A 16,030-nucleotide genomic window follows, 5' to 3' on the forward strand; every position below is an offset into this window, starting at 1 on the left:
AAAAAATGTGGCATTTATACACCATGGAGTATTACGCAGCACTAAAAAATGACAAAATCATAGAATTTGCAGGGAAATGGATGGCACTAGAGCAGATTATGCTTAGTGAAGCTAGCCACTCCCTAAAAAACAAATACCAAATGTCTTCTTTGATATAATGAGAGCAACTAAGAACAGAGCAGGGAGGAAGAGCAGGAAGAAAAGATTAACATTAAACAGATACATGAGGTGGGATGGAAAGGGAGAGAAAAGGGAAATTGCATGGTAATGGAGGGAGACCCTCATTGTTATACAAAATTACATATAAGAGGTTGTGAGGGGAATGGGAAAATAAACAAGGAGAAATATGAATTACAGTGGATGGGGTAGAGAGAGAAGATGGGAGGGGAGGGAGGGGGGATGGTAGAGGATAGGAAAGGTAGCAGAATACAACTGTTACTAATAGGGCATTATGTAAAAATGTGGATGTGTAACCGATGTGATTCTGCAATGTGTATTTGGGGTAAAATTGGGAGTTCATAACCAACTTGAATCTAATGTATGAAATATGATATGTCAAGAGCTTTATAATGTTTTGAACAACCAATAAAAAAAAATTAAAAAAAGAAAAAAAAAGAATTATTCCAGTGGGTATTAAAGGGCCTCCTCTAATGTTATTTCTGCAAATACTCTTAAATGTACTAAACATAATTCAGAGTACCACCCTATAACTTTAAACAGTATGTTAAATCATTGAATTACTACCTGTATATGCAAAAGTACAGTACATTAAAAGATAACAAATGTAGCACTATCATTTATTTGTTTTTTCAAGGTGACCTAAATTGTTGATTTTCATGCCCAACGGATTCTGAATGTATTATTCGTACTGTCGTTATATAGCAATTTAAACCAGAAGATTTGAAGTTTTATTTTCTTGCACTACAAGTGAGAGCATTTAGTCAACAAATTTATGGTTTATTTCCACGGGTTTACTTTTGACAAAAAACTTATAGTTAAATTTTTGTATTATAAGTAAAGCTTTGACTTATTTTATATTCATATTTGTAATGTAATCTTTATTGTTTCAAAGAGTTAATATACTTTAATAAAAATAATAAATAATGTTTTAATTATTATTATCCCCTTGCTAATAACTTTATTTCTTTGAGGATATTTATTCAAAAAGACATCACTTATTTGTGTTCAAATTCTGGGTTAAAAATTTTGTTGGCAAGCTAAGCACAGTGGCACACACCTGTAATACCAGCTATTTGAGAGGAAGAAGGATCCAAATTTGAGGCTATACTGGGCAACTTTGTGAGACCTTGTATGGAAAAAAAAAAAGCTGTGGTATATAGGTCAGTTGTAGAACTCTTGCTTCATGTGTGCAAGGTCTGGGTTCAACCACAGTACTACACACACACACACAAATGTTGGCAAGATACAAAGTATATATTGTAGAGTAAAAGTTACTTTAGATGTATGGAGATTCGTTTTTCCATCCACTTTAATAAATGAAAAATAAAGTAAGGTCTTATAGGTGGTATAACTGTGGATAAATTTGCAATTAAAATTCACTAGAGCTTCTAAGCCATTTAAGTCAAAAGAAGATATGATTACTATCAGAATAAACTAATGAATATCTAACAGTTGACTATCTGAACATAATCTGGCACCCACCCCCACATTCACACACCATTACCTCTTTGACTTCATTGTGGACTGCTTTTTCCCTCATTCTCTCTGCCTCAATCACATTGGCCTCTTTGCTATTATTTGAAAACATATAATCATGACCACCCCCACTTCATCACTGCTGTTCCCTCTGCTTGGAGCACATATTCCCCCAGTGAAATCACATCTTTGTTCAAATAGTATCTAAGCTTAGTTAAAGTTTCCCTGGCAATCTTATTTTAAGTTACCCATTTCTAACACTTTTATCCCCTTTTCTTGTTTTATTTGCTGCCTAGTATCCTATATGCTTCATTTTGCTGTTTTTTTCCCCCCATTAAAGCTTAGACTCTCCAAGAATTTTACTACATTGTTAGTTGTGTATAGCAGACATTAAAAAAATGCATGTATCCTGAGTAGGTATTCAAAAAATGCTTGTTGAAAAAGAAAGAGGGATTTTCCCCTCAGATTTTTGGATTTGGATAAATGTAATGGGATATCTTGGGGATGAGACCGAGTCTAAACATAAAATTCCTTTGTTTCATATACACATAAGCCTGAAGGCAATTTTATACAGTATTTTTTAGTGTTCCTGAATTTGGCTATGACATGTCACATGGGGTTGGGTATGGAATTTTCCACTTATGGCATCATGTCAGCACTTAGAAAATTTATTTTTTTTAAAAAAAAATCATTTTTAGTTGTAGATGGACACAATATATTTATTTTTATGTGGTGCTGAGGATCGAACCCAGTGCCTCACACATGCAAGGCAGGTATTCTACCACTGAGCTAAAACCCCAGCCCCAGAAAATTTATATTTGAGGAATTTCAAGTTTTTAGAATTTTGTATTGGGGTACACATTTAACACATATAAAAATCTTCAAGAGCACAGGAAGAGAATAATTGATATTACTTGTGGAATAGAAATTTTGAGTAATTTCTAAAAGATAGCATGTGGGTTTAGGAATAGATGAAATGTAATAATGTAAAATTAGAACTACAGGGCTGGGTTGTGTCTCAGTGATAGAGTGCTTGCCAACATGTGTGAGGCACTTGGTTTGATCCCAGCACCACATAAAAATAAATAAATAAATAAACAAACAAATAAATAAATGTATTGTGTCCATCTACAACTAAAAAAAGAATTACAGTGGAAGTGGAGTTGTTCTAGGATTGCTCAAATCTCAGAGGTTACATAGACACAGAGTGCAGGGAAGGAGCATGGCAGTGAGGGCTGAACATGCAGTACATCACAGAGTATTCCACAAGAACTAATGCTACTGCAAAGTTAAGTTAGCTGAGGACAGAAATCCTCCATTGGAAGTCATTTTTGAAAGATCATTTGATAGATAATGGGGAAATAAGTCAAATCAGTTTATTAAATGCTATGTAATAGGCTGAAATTAGCCTAAAATTCAGTAATAAATAGAATATAATATTATCACTGTGTACAGATACATAAGTGTGTTCTATATAAGGTTGGTACTATTATTCCCATAATTCAAATGAAACAACTAAGTCTTAGAGTTATTAATGTCACATACATAACTATTAAGTATTTGATTTCAAGATTTGAGCCTATCTTCAACAAAATACTGGTTCTCTAAATGACCACAATTGCGAAGAGTTTTTTTTTTTTTTTTTATGGCGGCAGGTAGTAGGTACCGAGGATTGAACTCAGGGGCACTTGGCCACTGAACCACATCCCAGCCCTATATTGTATTTTATTTAGAGGCAGGGTGTCACTGAGTTACTTAGTGCCTCGCTTTGCTAAGGCTGGCTTTGAACTGATCCTCCCGTGCTGCGGCCACACCCTGCATCGAGTCATTTAAAATATATATATATATATATATATATTAGTCATTGCTGGACTTTATTGTATTCATTTATTTATATATGGTGCTGAGAATTGAACCTAGTGCCTCACACATGCAAGGCAAGCACTCTATCACTAAGCCACACCCAACCAAATCATTTTTAAAGTTAATTTTTCACCCTTAGTTTTCACATAAGTTGGGACAGAATATACCACTTTTGAACAGCCTAGTATTTAGGATTACTGTTGCTTTGAAAATATTATTTAGACTAATCGTCAAAGATACTCAAAATTGTAGAGAATAGCATAATTACCTGGGATGTTGATTAACTCATGGCTTTTCTTGTTTAATGTATACACTGAGCCACCATCTCCCTTCTCCCCTTCTGACCTCCCTACTCAGCAATGATTTCAAGGAAAATCCCAGACATTAACTCTTTATAAAGTCCATACCATTTCTTCCACAAAGGTATCCATTTTGCCTGCTCTACACTTCAAGGTTTTTAAATATCTTATTTAACCAATCTGATAGTTCAAATAAAACGCTGGGAAATAAAATTACAGTTGAAAGTTTTGAAGTTATTCTTTCACTTCCCAAAGGCGTAAGGATCAATTTTTAATTAACTTAAAGACAACAGGTGAATCAGCTAAACATGTTTCTTTTGATGCTTGACTTAAGCCTCTTTTCTGCCAGTTGTTTACTATAATGAAATTATGAGAAAAACCTCAGAAATATTCACTTGTAATCATTTGTTTAAAAAATTTTGAAGACATGGCTTTCGTTATTGTTTGGCGTAGTCAGATAGTGTAAATAATAGCTAATGGATTTGCATTTTTCTAGAGATGATCCCTGTACCTTAAAATCATTTGCCCTTGGACCAATGTCCTATGAAGTCATGATTCCTATGTGTGCTTTGTGTGACATCACAGTGTAGGTGAATAACACTCCATGTGATGCCATCTGCCAAAGGCAGAGATGATGACAGCATGAGCGACAAACTCCATCTTTTCTCAAAAGTCTTACTAAAGGTGCATATCATTCTTTCTTCATTTCAATTTTAAAGCTTTCTTTGCTTTTTATGGAATAGACTGAGTGTTTAAGAGCAGCAAGTTCATTTTTATATTTATATACAAAAACTGCATATTAATAGACATTTATGGGCTGGGGATGTGGCTCAAGCGGTAGCAGTGCTCGCCTGGCATGCATGCGTCCCGGGTTCGATCCTCAGCACCACATACAAAGATGTTGTGTCCGCCGAGAACTAAAAAATAAATATTAAAAAATTCTCTCTCTCTCTCTCTTAAAAAAAAATCTCCCTCTCTCTCTCACACTCTCTCTTTAAAAAAAAATAGACATTTATAAATAGGTTTATGAATATTCAGGATATACGAGTGATACACAAGCAGTTTGGCTGTGAATATATCAAAGTTATTGAAAATAAATTTTGAAATATTACATTTTACTTTTTCAAAATTTGAGTTTAGGAGAAAGTTGAAATATATGTAGCTCAGAATTAATTTTCAGGTTGAGCTCTTTATAGCTTTAGGTTCTACATCTAAAAGTCAGGGGTTACCTTAATACGTGTTGGTCAGAAGACAGGTTAGGAGGCATGAATCCTGAGTTGGTGGGGTTTGTACACTTCCTATGTTCTTTTTTTTTTTAACTAGAGGAATTCTATTTGTATTTTGTAAGCATCTGCACTATATTTTTGAAGAAGTGCTTCCCTATCTACAGTTGAAAATCAATAGTCTACAAAAATATCACTCTGATGGAATCTTATGCCCTGGGGAGGGAATTACTAATCCAGACTAGAAATGGGATAGGTTCCACTTTAGGTGATATTAGGCTTGTGACCAGAATAGAAAGGACAAAAGTGAAGTATTATAATTAAGATAATATTCGTGGTGAACATGAAAATATTTTTAAGGATTGTAGCTTAACAAAAAATACAAAAAAAATGTGTTTCTCATTCAGGATAATTCAAATTTTTAAAAATCATAACTGGGTGAGGTGGTTCACACCCGTAATCCAGCAACTCAGGAGGTTCAGGCTGGAGAATTGCAAGTTGGAGGCCAGCCCACATGACTTTGCAAGACCCTCTCTCAAAATAAAAAAATAAGTAAAAGGATTGGTGATGTAGCTTAGCAGTAAAGTGCCCATTGCTTTAATCCCCAATACCAAAAAACCAAACAAAAGCCAACAAACAATCCCCCCAAACAATTCTCAACTTCTTTCAGATTGTCATTAAAGTAAATTAAAAACAAAAAAAATACAAAATTAAAATCTCATTATACAAAAAAGTAATAAAAGAAGTATTAACAGGTCTTAATTTGTTATAATAAAGACCGCAAACATACCAAATTGTACCAGGTAAGTGATGTCAGAGAATTATCTTTTAATATTTAGAGCTTTTATGAGTTTATTCATTCATTTCCCCCACATGTATTTATTGAAAAATAATGAAAATACAAGAAAAAAAGAGTAACAGTTCCCCCTCTCAAGAAAATGGGGGATGAAATTGCTGGGTCAGGTTTCATGGCAAGGATGGACTTGAACTTGTATTTGAAGGAAAAACAGGACTTTATAGAATGGAGGGAAATGAAGGGGTGTTAGGCAGAGCAAGATATCCAATGTGAAGATGCCTTAAACCCTAGATAAACCCTAACTTTATCTATTCATACCTGAATGAATAGATAAAGTTAGGGTTTTTATTGTTATTTTTTTGTTGGTGCTGGGGCTTGAACCCAAGACCTCACACATGCTAAGCATGTGTTATACCACTGAGCTATACTCCCAGCACCCAATGAGGGTTTTTGAACATCCAGGTTAACAAACAAGGAAGTTTTGATTAATGGTGTGTTAGGCTCAGTGGAAGATATTGAAAGCAGGGAACTGTGAAGTGTTGGCTGTAATTGTCTAAAAATTGAGGAGGCAGAAAGAATAGGACTTTGTATCTCAAGGTCTGACAAAAGGAAAAGTGGACAACAGTAAAAGCAAAGCAGATAAGGCACTGTGCTAAGCATAATGTATGGTTTCTGTTTTATAAAAAGTTTTATCTAGGGATTAAAATCCAAGTTATACGGGTTTTAGGTGGGATTATTATGTTCTGAATTCAGATGCATTTGACTCTCAGTTCTGCTCTCTGTCAAAAATACTATGATTTAATTTGGAGTTTCTAAGGCACTAACAGAAAAAGTGACAACTGGAATAGGGGCTGGTTTTAGGGGTAAAATGAGATTGTTTTAGGTCTGATATACTGATAGGGTTTACAAGAAGTTTCTGGAAAAGTGGCATTTTGCTTTAAAGGTTGGTGCAGTATTGAAAGTTATTTGTATAGATGTGACGATTGATAAAGACTTCAAGGGATATGATTAAGAGTTGAAGAAGGAAAGAGATGACAAGGGCTTGACTAAAAATAAGATTTTCAGGTTAGAAAGAAAAAGGATCAGTTATTGAAAAGTCAGGGAAGGAGTAGAAAGTCATCACTAAAAACAATGATAAAGTGAAGATAGGGAAACATCATCTGATAAGATCTATCTGAACTCTTCTGAGATCTTGAAACAAATTGATAGAAATTAGCACATGTTAGCTAGATGGAGGAACAAAATATAGGGAAGTTTTAAAGACAGGGCAAACTGGACCTCACAGCTTGATAAAAAAAGAGCCAGTGGAAAGGGTTAAGATTGAAATACATTAGAAGAAAGGGAAAATATTTTGTAGAGGAAAAACGTTCTTAATTTGAAAAATACTGAAAATAGTAAATAACATCCATAATTAACCACAAAAGTTATGTAAAATATGTCAAACACCCTTCTTTTAAATTCTTGAATTTACAAACCTCTTTCCCACTGTCTCTTGTTAATAGTTTGGACAAGTATTTTCCAACTTTTTTCTGTAAATCAATCTCTCTCCCTCTTTTTCATCTTTCTCTGTTTTCCCTCATCTTGCATCTGTACCCAAATATATCTATCTTTTTATTAAATAAAAATGAAATGCCACATACATATATTTTTTCAAATTACTTCTTCATATAGTTCATACAGCTCTTTCTAGGTCAATATACACTCCCAATTACATATCACATGTATCATTCTTTTAAACATGTATAGAGTTCTTTTCTTTGCCAAGTTCATATTTTTTTTAGAGAGAGAGAAGACGAGAGAGAGAGAGAGAGAATTTTTAAATATTTATTGTTCAGTTTTCGATGGACACAACATCTTTATTTTATTTTCATGTGGTGCTGAGTATGGAACCCAGCGCCCCTCGCCATATGGCTTGAGCCATATCCCCAGCCCGAAGTTCATAATTTTTATAGAAATTCGTTCATTGAGGAATCTTTCTTGGCATCTTAATTCTAAAAATGTACTGCTTTGTTTTATGGACTTAACAATGGTCCCCAAATATGTTCACATTTTAAACTCTGGAACCTGTGAACACTGTTTTATGTGGCAAAAAGTGCTTTGCAGATCAGATTATTATTTTATTCACCTTGGATGGATACTGATATGGGATTATCCTGAATTATGTGATGAGCACATGCTCATATCCTTATAGAAGGAGGGAGAGGGAGATTTAATGATAAAGTTGGGGGAAGCAGTGTCAGAGAGACAAAAGATGGTATGCCACTTCCTAGGCAGGAAGATGACAGAAGCCTAAGGATACAGGTAGCGTTCAGAATGTAGTAAAAGCAAGGAAACAGATGCTCCCTTGTGTCTCCAGAATAAGCTAGTTCTGCTGATCCCTTGATATTAGCTATAAAAAAACTCATTTTGAATTTCTGTCCTTCAAAGTATGAAAAGATAAATCTTAGTTATTTCAGGTAACCAAGTTAGTGGTAATCTAGTAAGACCTTATCTGAATTTAATTATGCCTGCAAATAACCATTTCCAAAACAGCTCACATTCACAGTTAGGACTTGAACATAACTTTCCATTTTAATTTTTTGGGGGGTACACTGAGGGATTGAACCCAGCAGCTTTACCACTGAGCTGCATCCCCAGTCCTTTTTATTTTTTATTTTGAGACAAGGTCTCACGAAGTTGATGAGACTGACCTCAAATATGTAGTCCTCTTGCTTCAGCATCCTGAGTTGTGAGGCTTATAGGCATGTGCCCCTGTGCCCAGTTGAATGTGACTTCTTTGGGGGCTATAATTCAATCCATACACTCATTAAAATGAGTCAGTTCAACCTGCAAGTTCTTTTTGAAATTTGAACCCTGAAATTGCTATTGCTTTACTCCAATGACAAAATTCTGGATTTGGGTTTTAGAAGGCCTCAAAGGAAATAGAAAAAGATGGGTGGCTATTTGAGGCTAATGAGCTTGCATCCCAGATTACATAACATGCAGCACATTACTCTTATGGAGTTTATAAAATGCAAAACTAAACAATATACTTTTACACACACACTTAGGATTTGTGTGTGCGATATCAATACATGAATATGCCTAAACAAAAGCAGCAGAGTGATGGGAGGAGTATGACAAGATTCCGCCATGTGGTGTGTTCCCAAGTGTTTTTTATTATCCATTACTTAATATTTATGTATGCGTTTGTCAGCTTTTTTGTTGTTGTTGATGTTGTTGGGGGGCGGTTTACCGAGGATTAAACTCAGAGGCACTCACCACTGAGTCTCAGCCCTATTCGTATTTTATTTAGAGACAAGGTGTCACCAAGCTGCTTAGCGCCTCCCTGTTGCTGGGGCTGGCTTTGAACTAGCAATCCTCCACAATCTCAGCCTTCAGAGCCGCTGGGATTAGAGGCGTGTGCCACCGCGCCTGGCAACTGTTCTCTTGTATGTATTCTTATGCAATGAAACACAGCACTCGAGTTAGGCTTTAATGTATAATTGTGCTTACACACACAGTTTAAAATAATCAATAGAGATGATATAAAATTCGTTTCAAGAAAGGAGCGTCTTGCATTCAGCGTAGAAATTGACCCCGTCTCATCAAGCTTACTTTTCCAGGTGTTACTGAGAAAATCTGACAGATGACAGACCATTGGGGAAACTCGCATTAATTATGAAAATTAAGTAAAGAAATCTGTACTCCTATAAGCGTCGCGCACTAACAAGCCAAGAGGCTCCCAATTTGACAAAAATCATTCCCAGATTCCCAGGTCCCACGCTGCTTCACCACCTTCCCAATGAAATCCTTTTCATGCAGACTCCCAGAACTAGCAAAAGTTACCCTACTTCAAAATGGCTGCAGTGCGCACGACATCCGTATAGCGCATGTCCGGAAGTTACGCAAACCCATAAGGTAGCGCGCTCCAGGAGGCGGGGAGGGTTTCCGCCTTTTTTGAAAATTGGGAAGGTCCCGGGATTTGAGTAATTGCCGCGGTCGCGATGGCAGCCTTTGCCGTGGAACCCCAGGCGCCCACTCTGGGTGAGTGAAAAACTGCTTTTCTTTGCTGGCAGCGCCATCCATGCTATAGGTTTGGAAGCGGGCAACACTGGACAGCAGCAATCTACAGTCTGGTATGCTGGTTTCAATTGCGAAGGAGCAGCCTCTGGGTCTCCCCAAGTTTCTAGTCGGTACCCTATTCAAGGCGTCGCCTCCGTGAACCACTGGAAAGCAGGAGGTACCAGGAGGGTGAGGAAATAGCTGTGTCTGAACTGTGAGTTTTGCCTCCGTACACCGGCTGCGTCAGACTGGCTAGTACCGGAGACTCACTCCCACCAACGCTGGAGACTGACGGCCGGATTTCGGGTTTCCGGGATTCCCGGAAGCGTCCTGGGGAAGGGACTGAGTAGCGTACACGTGGGTGGGCGTTGTCCCTGAGTGTGCGGTTACAGTCTACTGCTAGTTTGTCGCTTGTAGTTCTGTTTTGAGTGTTTCCCTCTCTCGGGCTTTGCAAAAGGAATCCATTATTAATGGAAACGTGAATCGTGTGAAATAAAATCATCCAGGTGGTGGTAATCATTAAGTTGGCCTTCATGGCTAGGAGTTCCTAAGGTTTTTCCCGCCTTTACCTTGGGAAAGTGGCTGTTTCAGGTTTTTTCCTCTAATTAATAAATCATGATATGATTTTTAAAGATTCATTTCCATTTTTTTATTGTGAAGCCTTGTTAAAATATGTCATCTTTGAAAAAATTTATCCAGTTAATATGTTGATTCCTTTTTTTCCCTCTTGAGTTTTGTGAGTTGTGACAACCATGGAAAATTTTAGAAGGGCGGGGGAACCTTTCTACTATCATATAAACTTACCTTAATATTAGATTATTACTTTTTGAGTTTGAAAAAGGAAAAGAGAGAAAGCAGACATGATACATATTATGTAGAATTATTATTTTTTTCTTTTGTAGATTTGAAGGTCATGGGAGGCTTCCCACGTCTTGTGTAATATAAGTTCCTTCTAAGAATAGAGTAACTTGAACTGTTTTGGCATGTCATAAACAATGCATAATGTCAATAATGCAGATACTCTGCTACATTAAAACTTGTGTTCAGACGTTGTTTTTTTTTTTATATCTTAGCAGACATTTTATTTTCAGCTCAAGGTGTTCAGTTCAACAAAGAGTGTTTTTGTGATTTCTGGTGTTGGGAAATGAATCTAGACCTTGAGCTTGCTAGATTAATACTCCACCGTTGAGCTACATCTCTAGCCCTCAACAAAGACATTCTGGAGTGTATATTTGTTGGGCTTAGAAATGTGAATAAATCTATTCTTGTTTATTGCCTAGCCAGAAATCTGATATTACCTGATATTAGTTGTTCAAGTCCACGTATTGCAGATATTCCAAGTATCTATTGTTATAACATTCTCAGTACTAGTGTATTAAACCAAAAGTTTACTTGAACAAATTGTGTTAATTGCAGTACTTAATATTTAGGAGCACAGACTTTAAAACGAAATTTAAGACATACAGGTTTCAGTGGTTAAGGTTCTCTCTTTAAGTGAAATTTAGCCCTGAGGGATGATTAGTGACAGAGTCCAGATTAAGAGCCTGTTGTGTCCTCTTCCCTCTGGTGCTTTCTACTGTATCAGTACATATTTACATATATCAGAATTTTTCTTGATCTAATTTATATACTTGCCATAATATTTTTTTCCTTTGGGGGATGGGTGAAGGTAGGATGTGGTGTTACTAAAAACTTTGTATTTTGTTTTGGCTTTCTAAACATGTTCAGAATACCTTTTGTTTAGACTTTTTTTTTTTTCAAAGAATTTTTAATATTTATTTTTTAGTTTTCAGCGGACACAACATCTTTGTTTGTATGTGGTGCTGAGGATCCAACCCGGGCCGCACGCGTGCCAGGCGAGCTTGCTACCGCTTGAGCCACATCCCCAGCCCTTGTTTAGACTTTTTGCTTGAGCTTAATGTATTTTCTTTGGAAGTATGTAGTATACCACAATAATTGCACTACAGAGTAATTACAATGTAATTATATTTCTTCATACCTTATTTTAGTGTTTATCCTTTACTTGAATTACTTTGCTGTTTTCTTCTTTCTGCACTTGTATCATTAATACTTATATCTATTATAATGAGAAATAAGAGGAAGAATAAATAATTGAAAGGTTTTGGGTAACAAGAAACAAATTTTTGAGGCTCTTTAGAAGTTCAGTAAAAGTTAATAAAAGCCATATAAGGAAGATATCAAACATTTGACCTTTCTGAGTGCTGTGAATCATAGGCTTGTTACCTAGTTGAAAGTTTTCATAAATATAAATTATAAGTTCTTCACTTATACATTAATCACTAAGTTAATTAATATGTATACTGTAAATTGGGACAATTAATTTTGAATTGATGATTGTGAGATATTAGTTCTTTCTTTAAATTGGTTTTATATTAGGGAAACTTTTATTGATTATAGTGGTCCTAACTTTAATGATTTAAAATGATCCAAAAATGAAATTTACAACTCTTTTCAATATATTTCTGAATTGCCATATTTCACTGCATAATCATCACAGGTTTTATGCCAAAGTTTTTTTGCAAAAAAGTGGAGTGTGACCATTATATGAAGCTTTTTTTATTTTTCTTAAAAATTACTTATTACTAAACCATCTTTGGCTGGCCATGGTGGCCACTGACTCCAAAGATTGAGGAGGGTCACAAGTTCAAGTCTAACCTCAGCAACTTAGCAAGGCCCTAAGCAACTTAATGACAGCCTGTCTTAGAAAATAAATAATAAAAAGTGTCTTTAATGCAAGAGTAGTATGCATGGAATGCTTGTGAATATCTATTAACATGGCAGTGATGATTATGGTGAAATGCTGTAGGATGCCAGTTATCACTGTTATTGTATTAGTTTTTTTTAATGTGTGCAGGATTATACTTTTATTACATGATTCACTATTTTTGTGTGAGGGGAAAAAGAAAAAAGCTGAACCCATTGTTCATGATTTACCAAGACTTAGTGTAAAAATGTAGTATACTTTGCTTGTTTTTAGTTGTTGAATAGTAGAAACTGACCCAGAAATTGAAGTTATTCTGTTCATATAGGGATTTTTTTTAGATAATATATTAATTTATAAATAAGTGTTGATTTTAAGATAGTGAATTAATGTAAACAGAAACATCTGTCAAAGATTAATGTGTTGAACACAAGATAATTTTACATTTTTCTAAAAATTTTACTAGCTTTGAAAATAAATTCAATTATGCTCTGTAATACTTAAGAATTTTGATTAAATTCTCAAACTTGTGCTTGATTCTCATAGTTTTGTTAGGTATTGTAATGCAAAGTTCTTTAATTTTTTTTATTTTTTTGATTAGGATCTGAACCAATGATGCTGGGTTCACCCACGTCTCCAAAGCCAGGAGTTAATGCCCAGTTCTTACCTGGATTTTTAATGGGGGATTTGCCAGCTCCAGTGACTCCACAGTCTCGACCAATTAGTGGGCCCTCAGTAGGAATAATGGAAATGAGGTCACCATTACTTGCTGGTAGGTGAATTGCTTAAAATAGTTTTATAGTATATCGAAACATGGTCGAGTATTTTGAAAGAGCAGTGGTGCAGCATTCACTCTCATCAACTCATTTATCGATTTAAACAGGTTAAACAGTACTTCTGTTATAAAGCAATTCCCTTATTTTAAGACTCTTGGAATAGAGGTTTAAATATTATAAGCTATTATAATTTCAAGAACCACTCATTAAAAATATGTGTGCTGTATTTCATGTGATCTAAGATGCTGTATTACCACTAAGAAAGAAAAAACAGTAAATATGACACAATTTTAAGATGTCATTGTTTAAGAGAGAGATTTAAAATTATGTGAAGGGGTGTGGTACCTTTTAGAATTGATGAAATATATTCAGCTGAATTCAATTTAAATAAATTCATGTTAGTATATAAGAATAACACATGTCAAAGAAGTTTAATTAGAAAATTTGTAGACATGAATTCTACAAATAGTCATAATGAGTATGTTAACTTTCTATCACTGTGATAAGAATAACTGAGAAAAACAACTTGAGGAAAGATTTATTTTGGATCCTGGTTTCTGAGGTCTCAGTCTGTGATCACTTGGCTGCCTTGATCCTGATCTCCAGTGAGACAGAACATGATGGTGGGAGGGTGAGGTAGAACAGAACTGCATATCTGATGGCGGCCAGGAAGCAGAGAGGGAGAGAGAGGGTCTGGGGACAAGTCTCCAAGGGTATGCTTCCAAGGACCCACTTTCTTCAACTGGGTCCTTCCTCCTACACTTTCTACCATCTTCTAATAGTCTAGTTAGCTATTAATCAGGGATTAGTCCACAGATAAAGTTGGAGCCCTCATCCTCTAATCACTTTCCAAAAACCCCACCTCTGAATATTGCTGTGTAGGGGACCAAACCTTCTAACACACGAGCCTTTGGGGACATTCCAAATCTAAAGTACAACAGTGAGTTAAGATTCTCATTTATGTATAGTTTTGTTTTTATGCAAAATTTGCATTGTCAGCACAAAGTATTGTAACCCAAATTGAACCCAAATTTATTACAAGATTTCTTTAGTAAAGTATATTTTAAAAGAGAACTTTGAAGTGTTAGTTATGAGTAGTGAGAATTTAGTATAGAAATGGTAGAATCCCAACTGTGAGCTAATACACTTTTAATAGTTGTTTAAATGGAAACCTTTTTTAATAGTCTTTTAAAGTATTAATTGTTATAAAGTGGTTAATTACCCTTTTTTGGGGATTGATCAAGGAGAATCATAAATTATATTTGAAGTAATTTTCTTAATTATTTTCTGGACAGACTTTTTATTTTAAACGTATTATTTTATTGTAGCTACCATCTATTGAGTGCTGTGACTCAGGCAGTATACTAATACTAATCATTTTATGAGCATGCCCTTGGAGACTTGTCCCCAGACCCTTTCTTTTCTCCTTCTTTCCGCTTACTCTCTCTGCTTCCTGGCCACCATGAGGTGAGCAGTTCCTTTCTACCACACCCTCCCACCATCATGTTCTGTCTCACTAGAGATCCAGAACAAAGGCAGCCAAGTGATCACAGACTGAAACCTCAGAAACCAGGATCCAAAATAAATCTTTCCTCAAGTTGTTTTTCTCAGTTATTCTTATCACAGCAATGGAAAGTTAACATACTCACTATGAGTATTTGTAGAATTCATGTCTACAAATTTTCTAATTAAACTTCTTTGACATGTGTTATTCTTATACTAATATTTAAATTCAGTTTATTTAAATTGAATACACAAGTTTAGATGTGGTGTCTCATTTTTAAGAAGTCAACTTTAAAGGGTAGGTTGTCTTATTATTTTTTAAGAATTGGCTTTAAGGGGGGTATTAGTATCTCCCTCCCTATTTTTTTTGGGTGGGGGTACTGGGAATTGAACTTGGGGGCACTTGACCACTAAGCCACATTCCCCACCCTATTTTGTATTTTTAGAGACAGGGTCTCACTGAGTTGCTTAGCACCTCACTTGCTGAGACTAGCTTTGAACTCATGATCCTCCTGCTTCAGCCTCCTGAGCCTCTGGGATTAGAGGCGGGTGCCACCGTGCCCGGCAATATCCCTGTTTTTAAAAAAAGTATCTCCATTTTCCAAAACAGGAAACTGAGGCTAAGTGTAATGAATAATTGGTTGAGGCTCACTTATTAGGGACAGAGTGGAATGTTAAAGCCCTGGTCAGTCTCATTCCATAGCTTATGCTATACTGTTCAGGCACAGATGTCAATTAGTCTTACAGAGGGCCTGGGCTGCTTCACTGTAGCATTGCTAAAGATATTTTTATGTTTAAAAAGTTTGTCCTTTTTTTAATGTCTTTATTATCTACTTAAATATATTTCTACTTTGAGAAAAATAAATGAGACCCCCTTTAATTGTGGTAGTTAAATTCCATATTGGGGGATTATAGTCATTCAGGTATACATGGAATGACTTTTTTTTTTTTTAAGGGAGGGAGGGAGGGAGGGAGGGGGAGAGAGAGAGAGAGAGAGAGAAGAGAGAGAAAGAGAATTTAATATTTATTTTTTAGTTTTCGGCGGACACAACATCTTTGTATGTGGTGCTGAGGATCGAACCCGGGCCGCACGCATGCCAGGCGAGCGCGATACCGCTTGAGCCACATCCCCAGCCCTGGAATGACTT

At 35.7% G+C, this 16,030-nt stretch overlaps 1 protein-coding gene across 1 annotated transcript in view; it reads left to right on the top strand.

The window, feature by feature from the left end:
* Positions 1-9,742: 9,742 nt before the first annotated feature.
* Nup35 (nucleoporin 35) overlaps positions 9,743-16,030 on the top strand; it is a 46,455-nt gene continuing 40,167 nt past the window's right edge. Inside the window, exons 1-2 of the mRNA XM_015481130.2 lie at positions 9,743-9,863; positions 13,205-13,375. Of these exons, the coding sequence (XP_015336616.1) occupies positions 9,824-9,863; positions 13,205-13,375 (211 nt within the window). The 5' untranslated portion in view covers positions 9,743-9,823. The remainder of the gene's footprint in view (positions 9,864-13,204; positions 13,376-16,030) is intronic.

The sequence above is a fragment of the Marmota marmota genome, unplaced genomic scaffold (genome assembly GCF_001458135.2).
Source record: "Marmota marmota marmota unplaced genomic scaffold, marMar, whole genome shotgun sequence".
NCBI classification, from domain to species: Eukaryota; Metazoa; Chordata; class Mammalia; order Rodentia; family Sciuridae; genus Marmota; species Marmota marmota.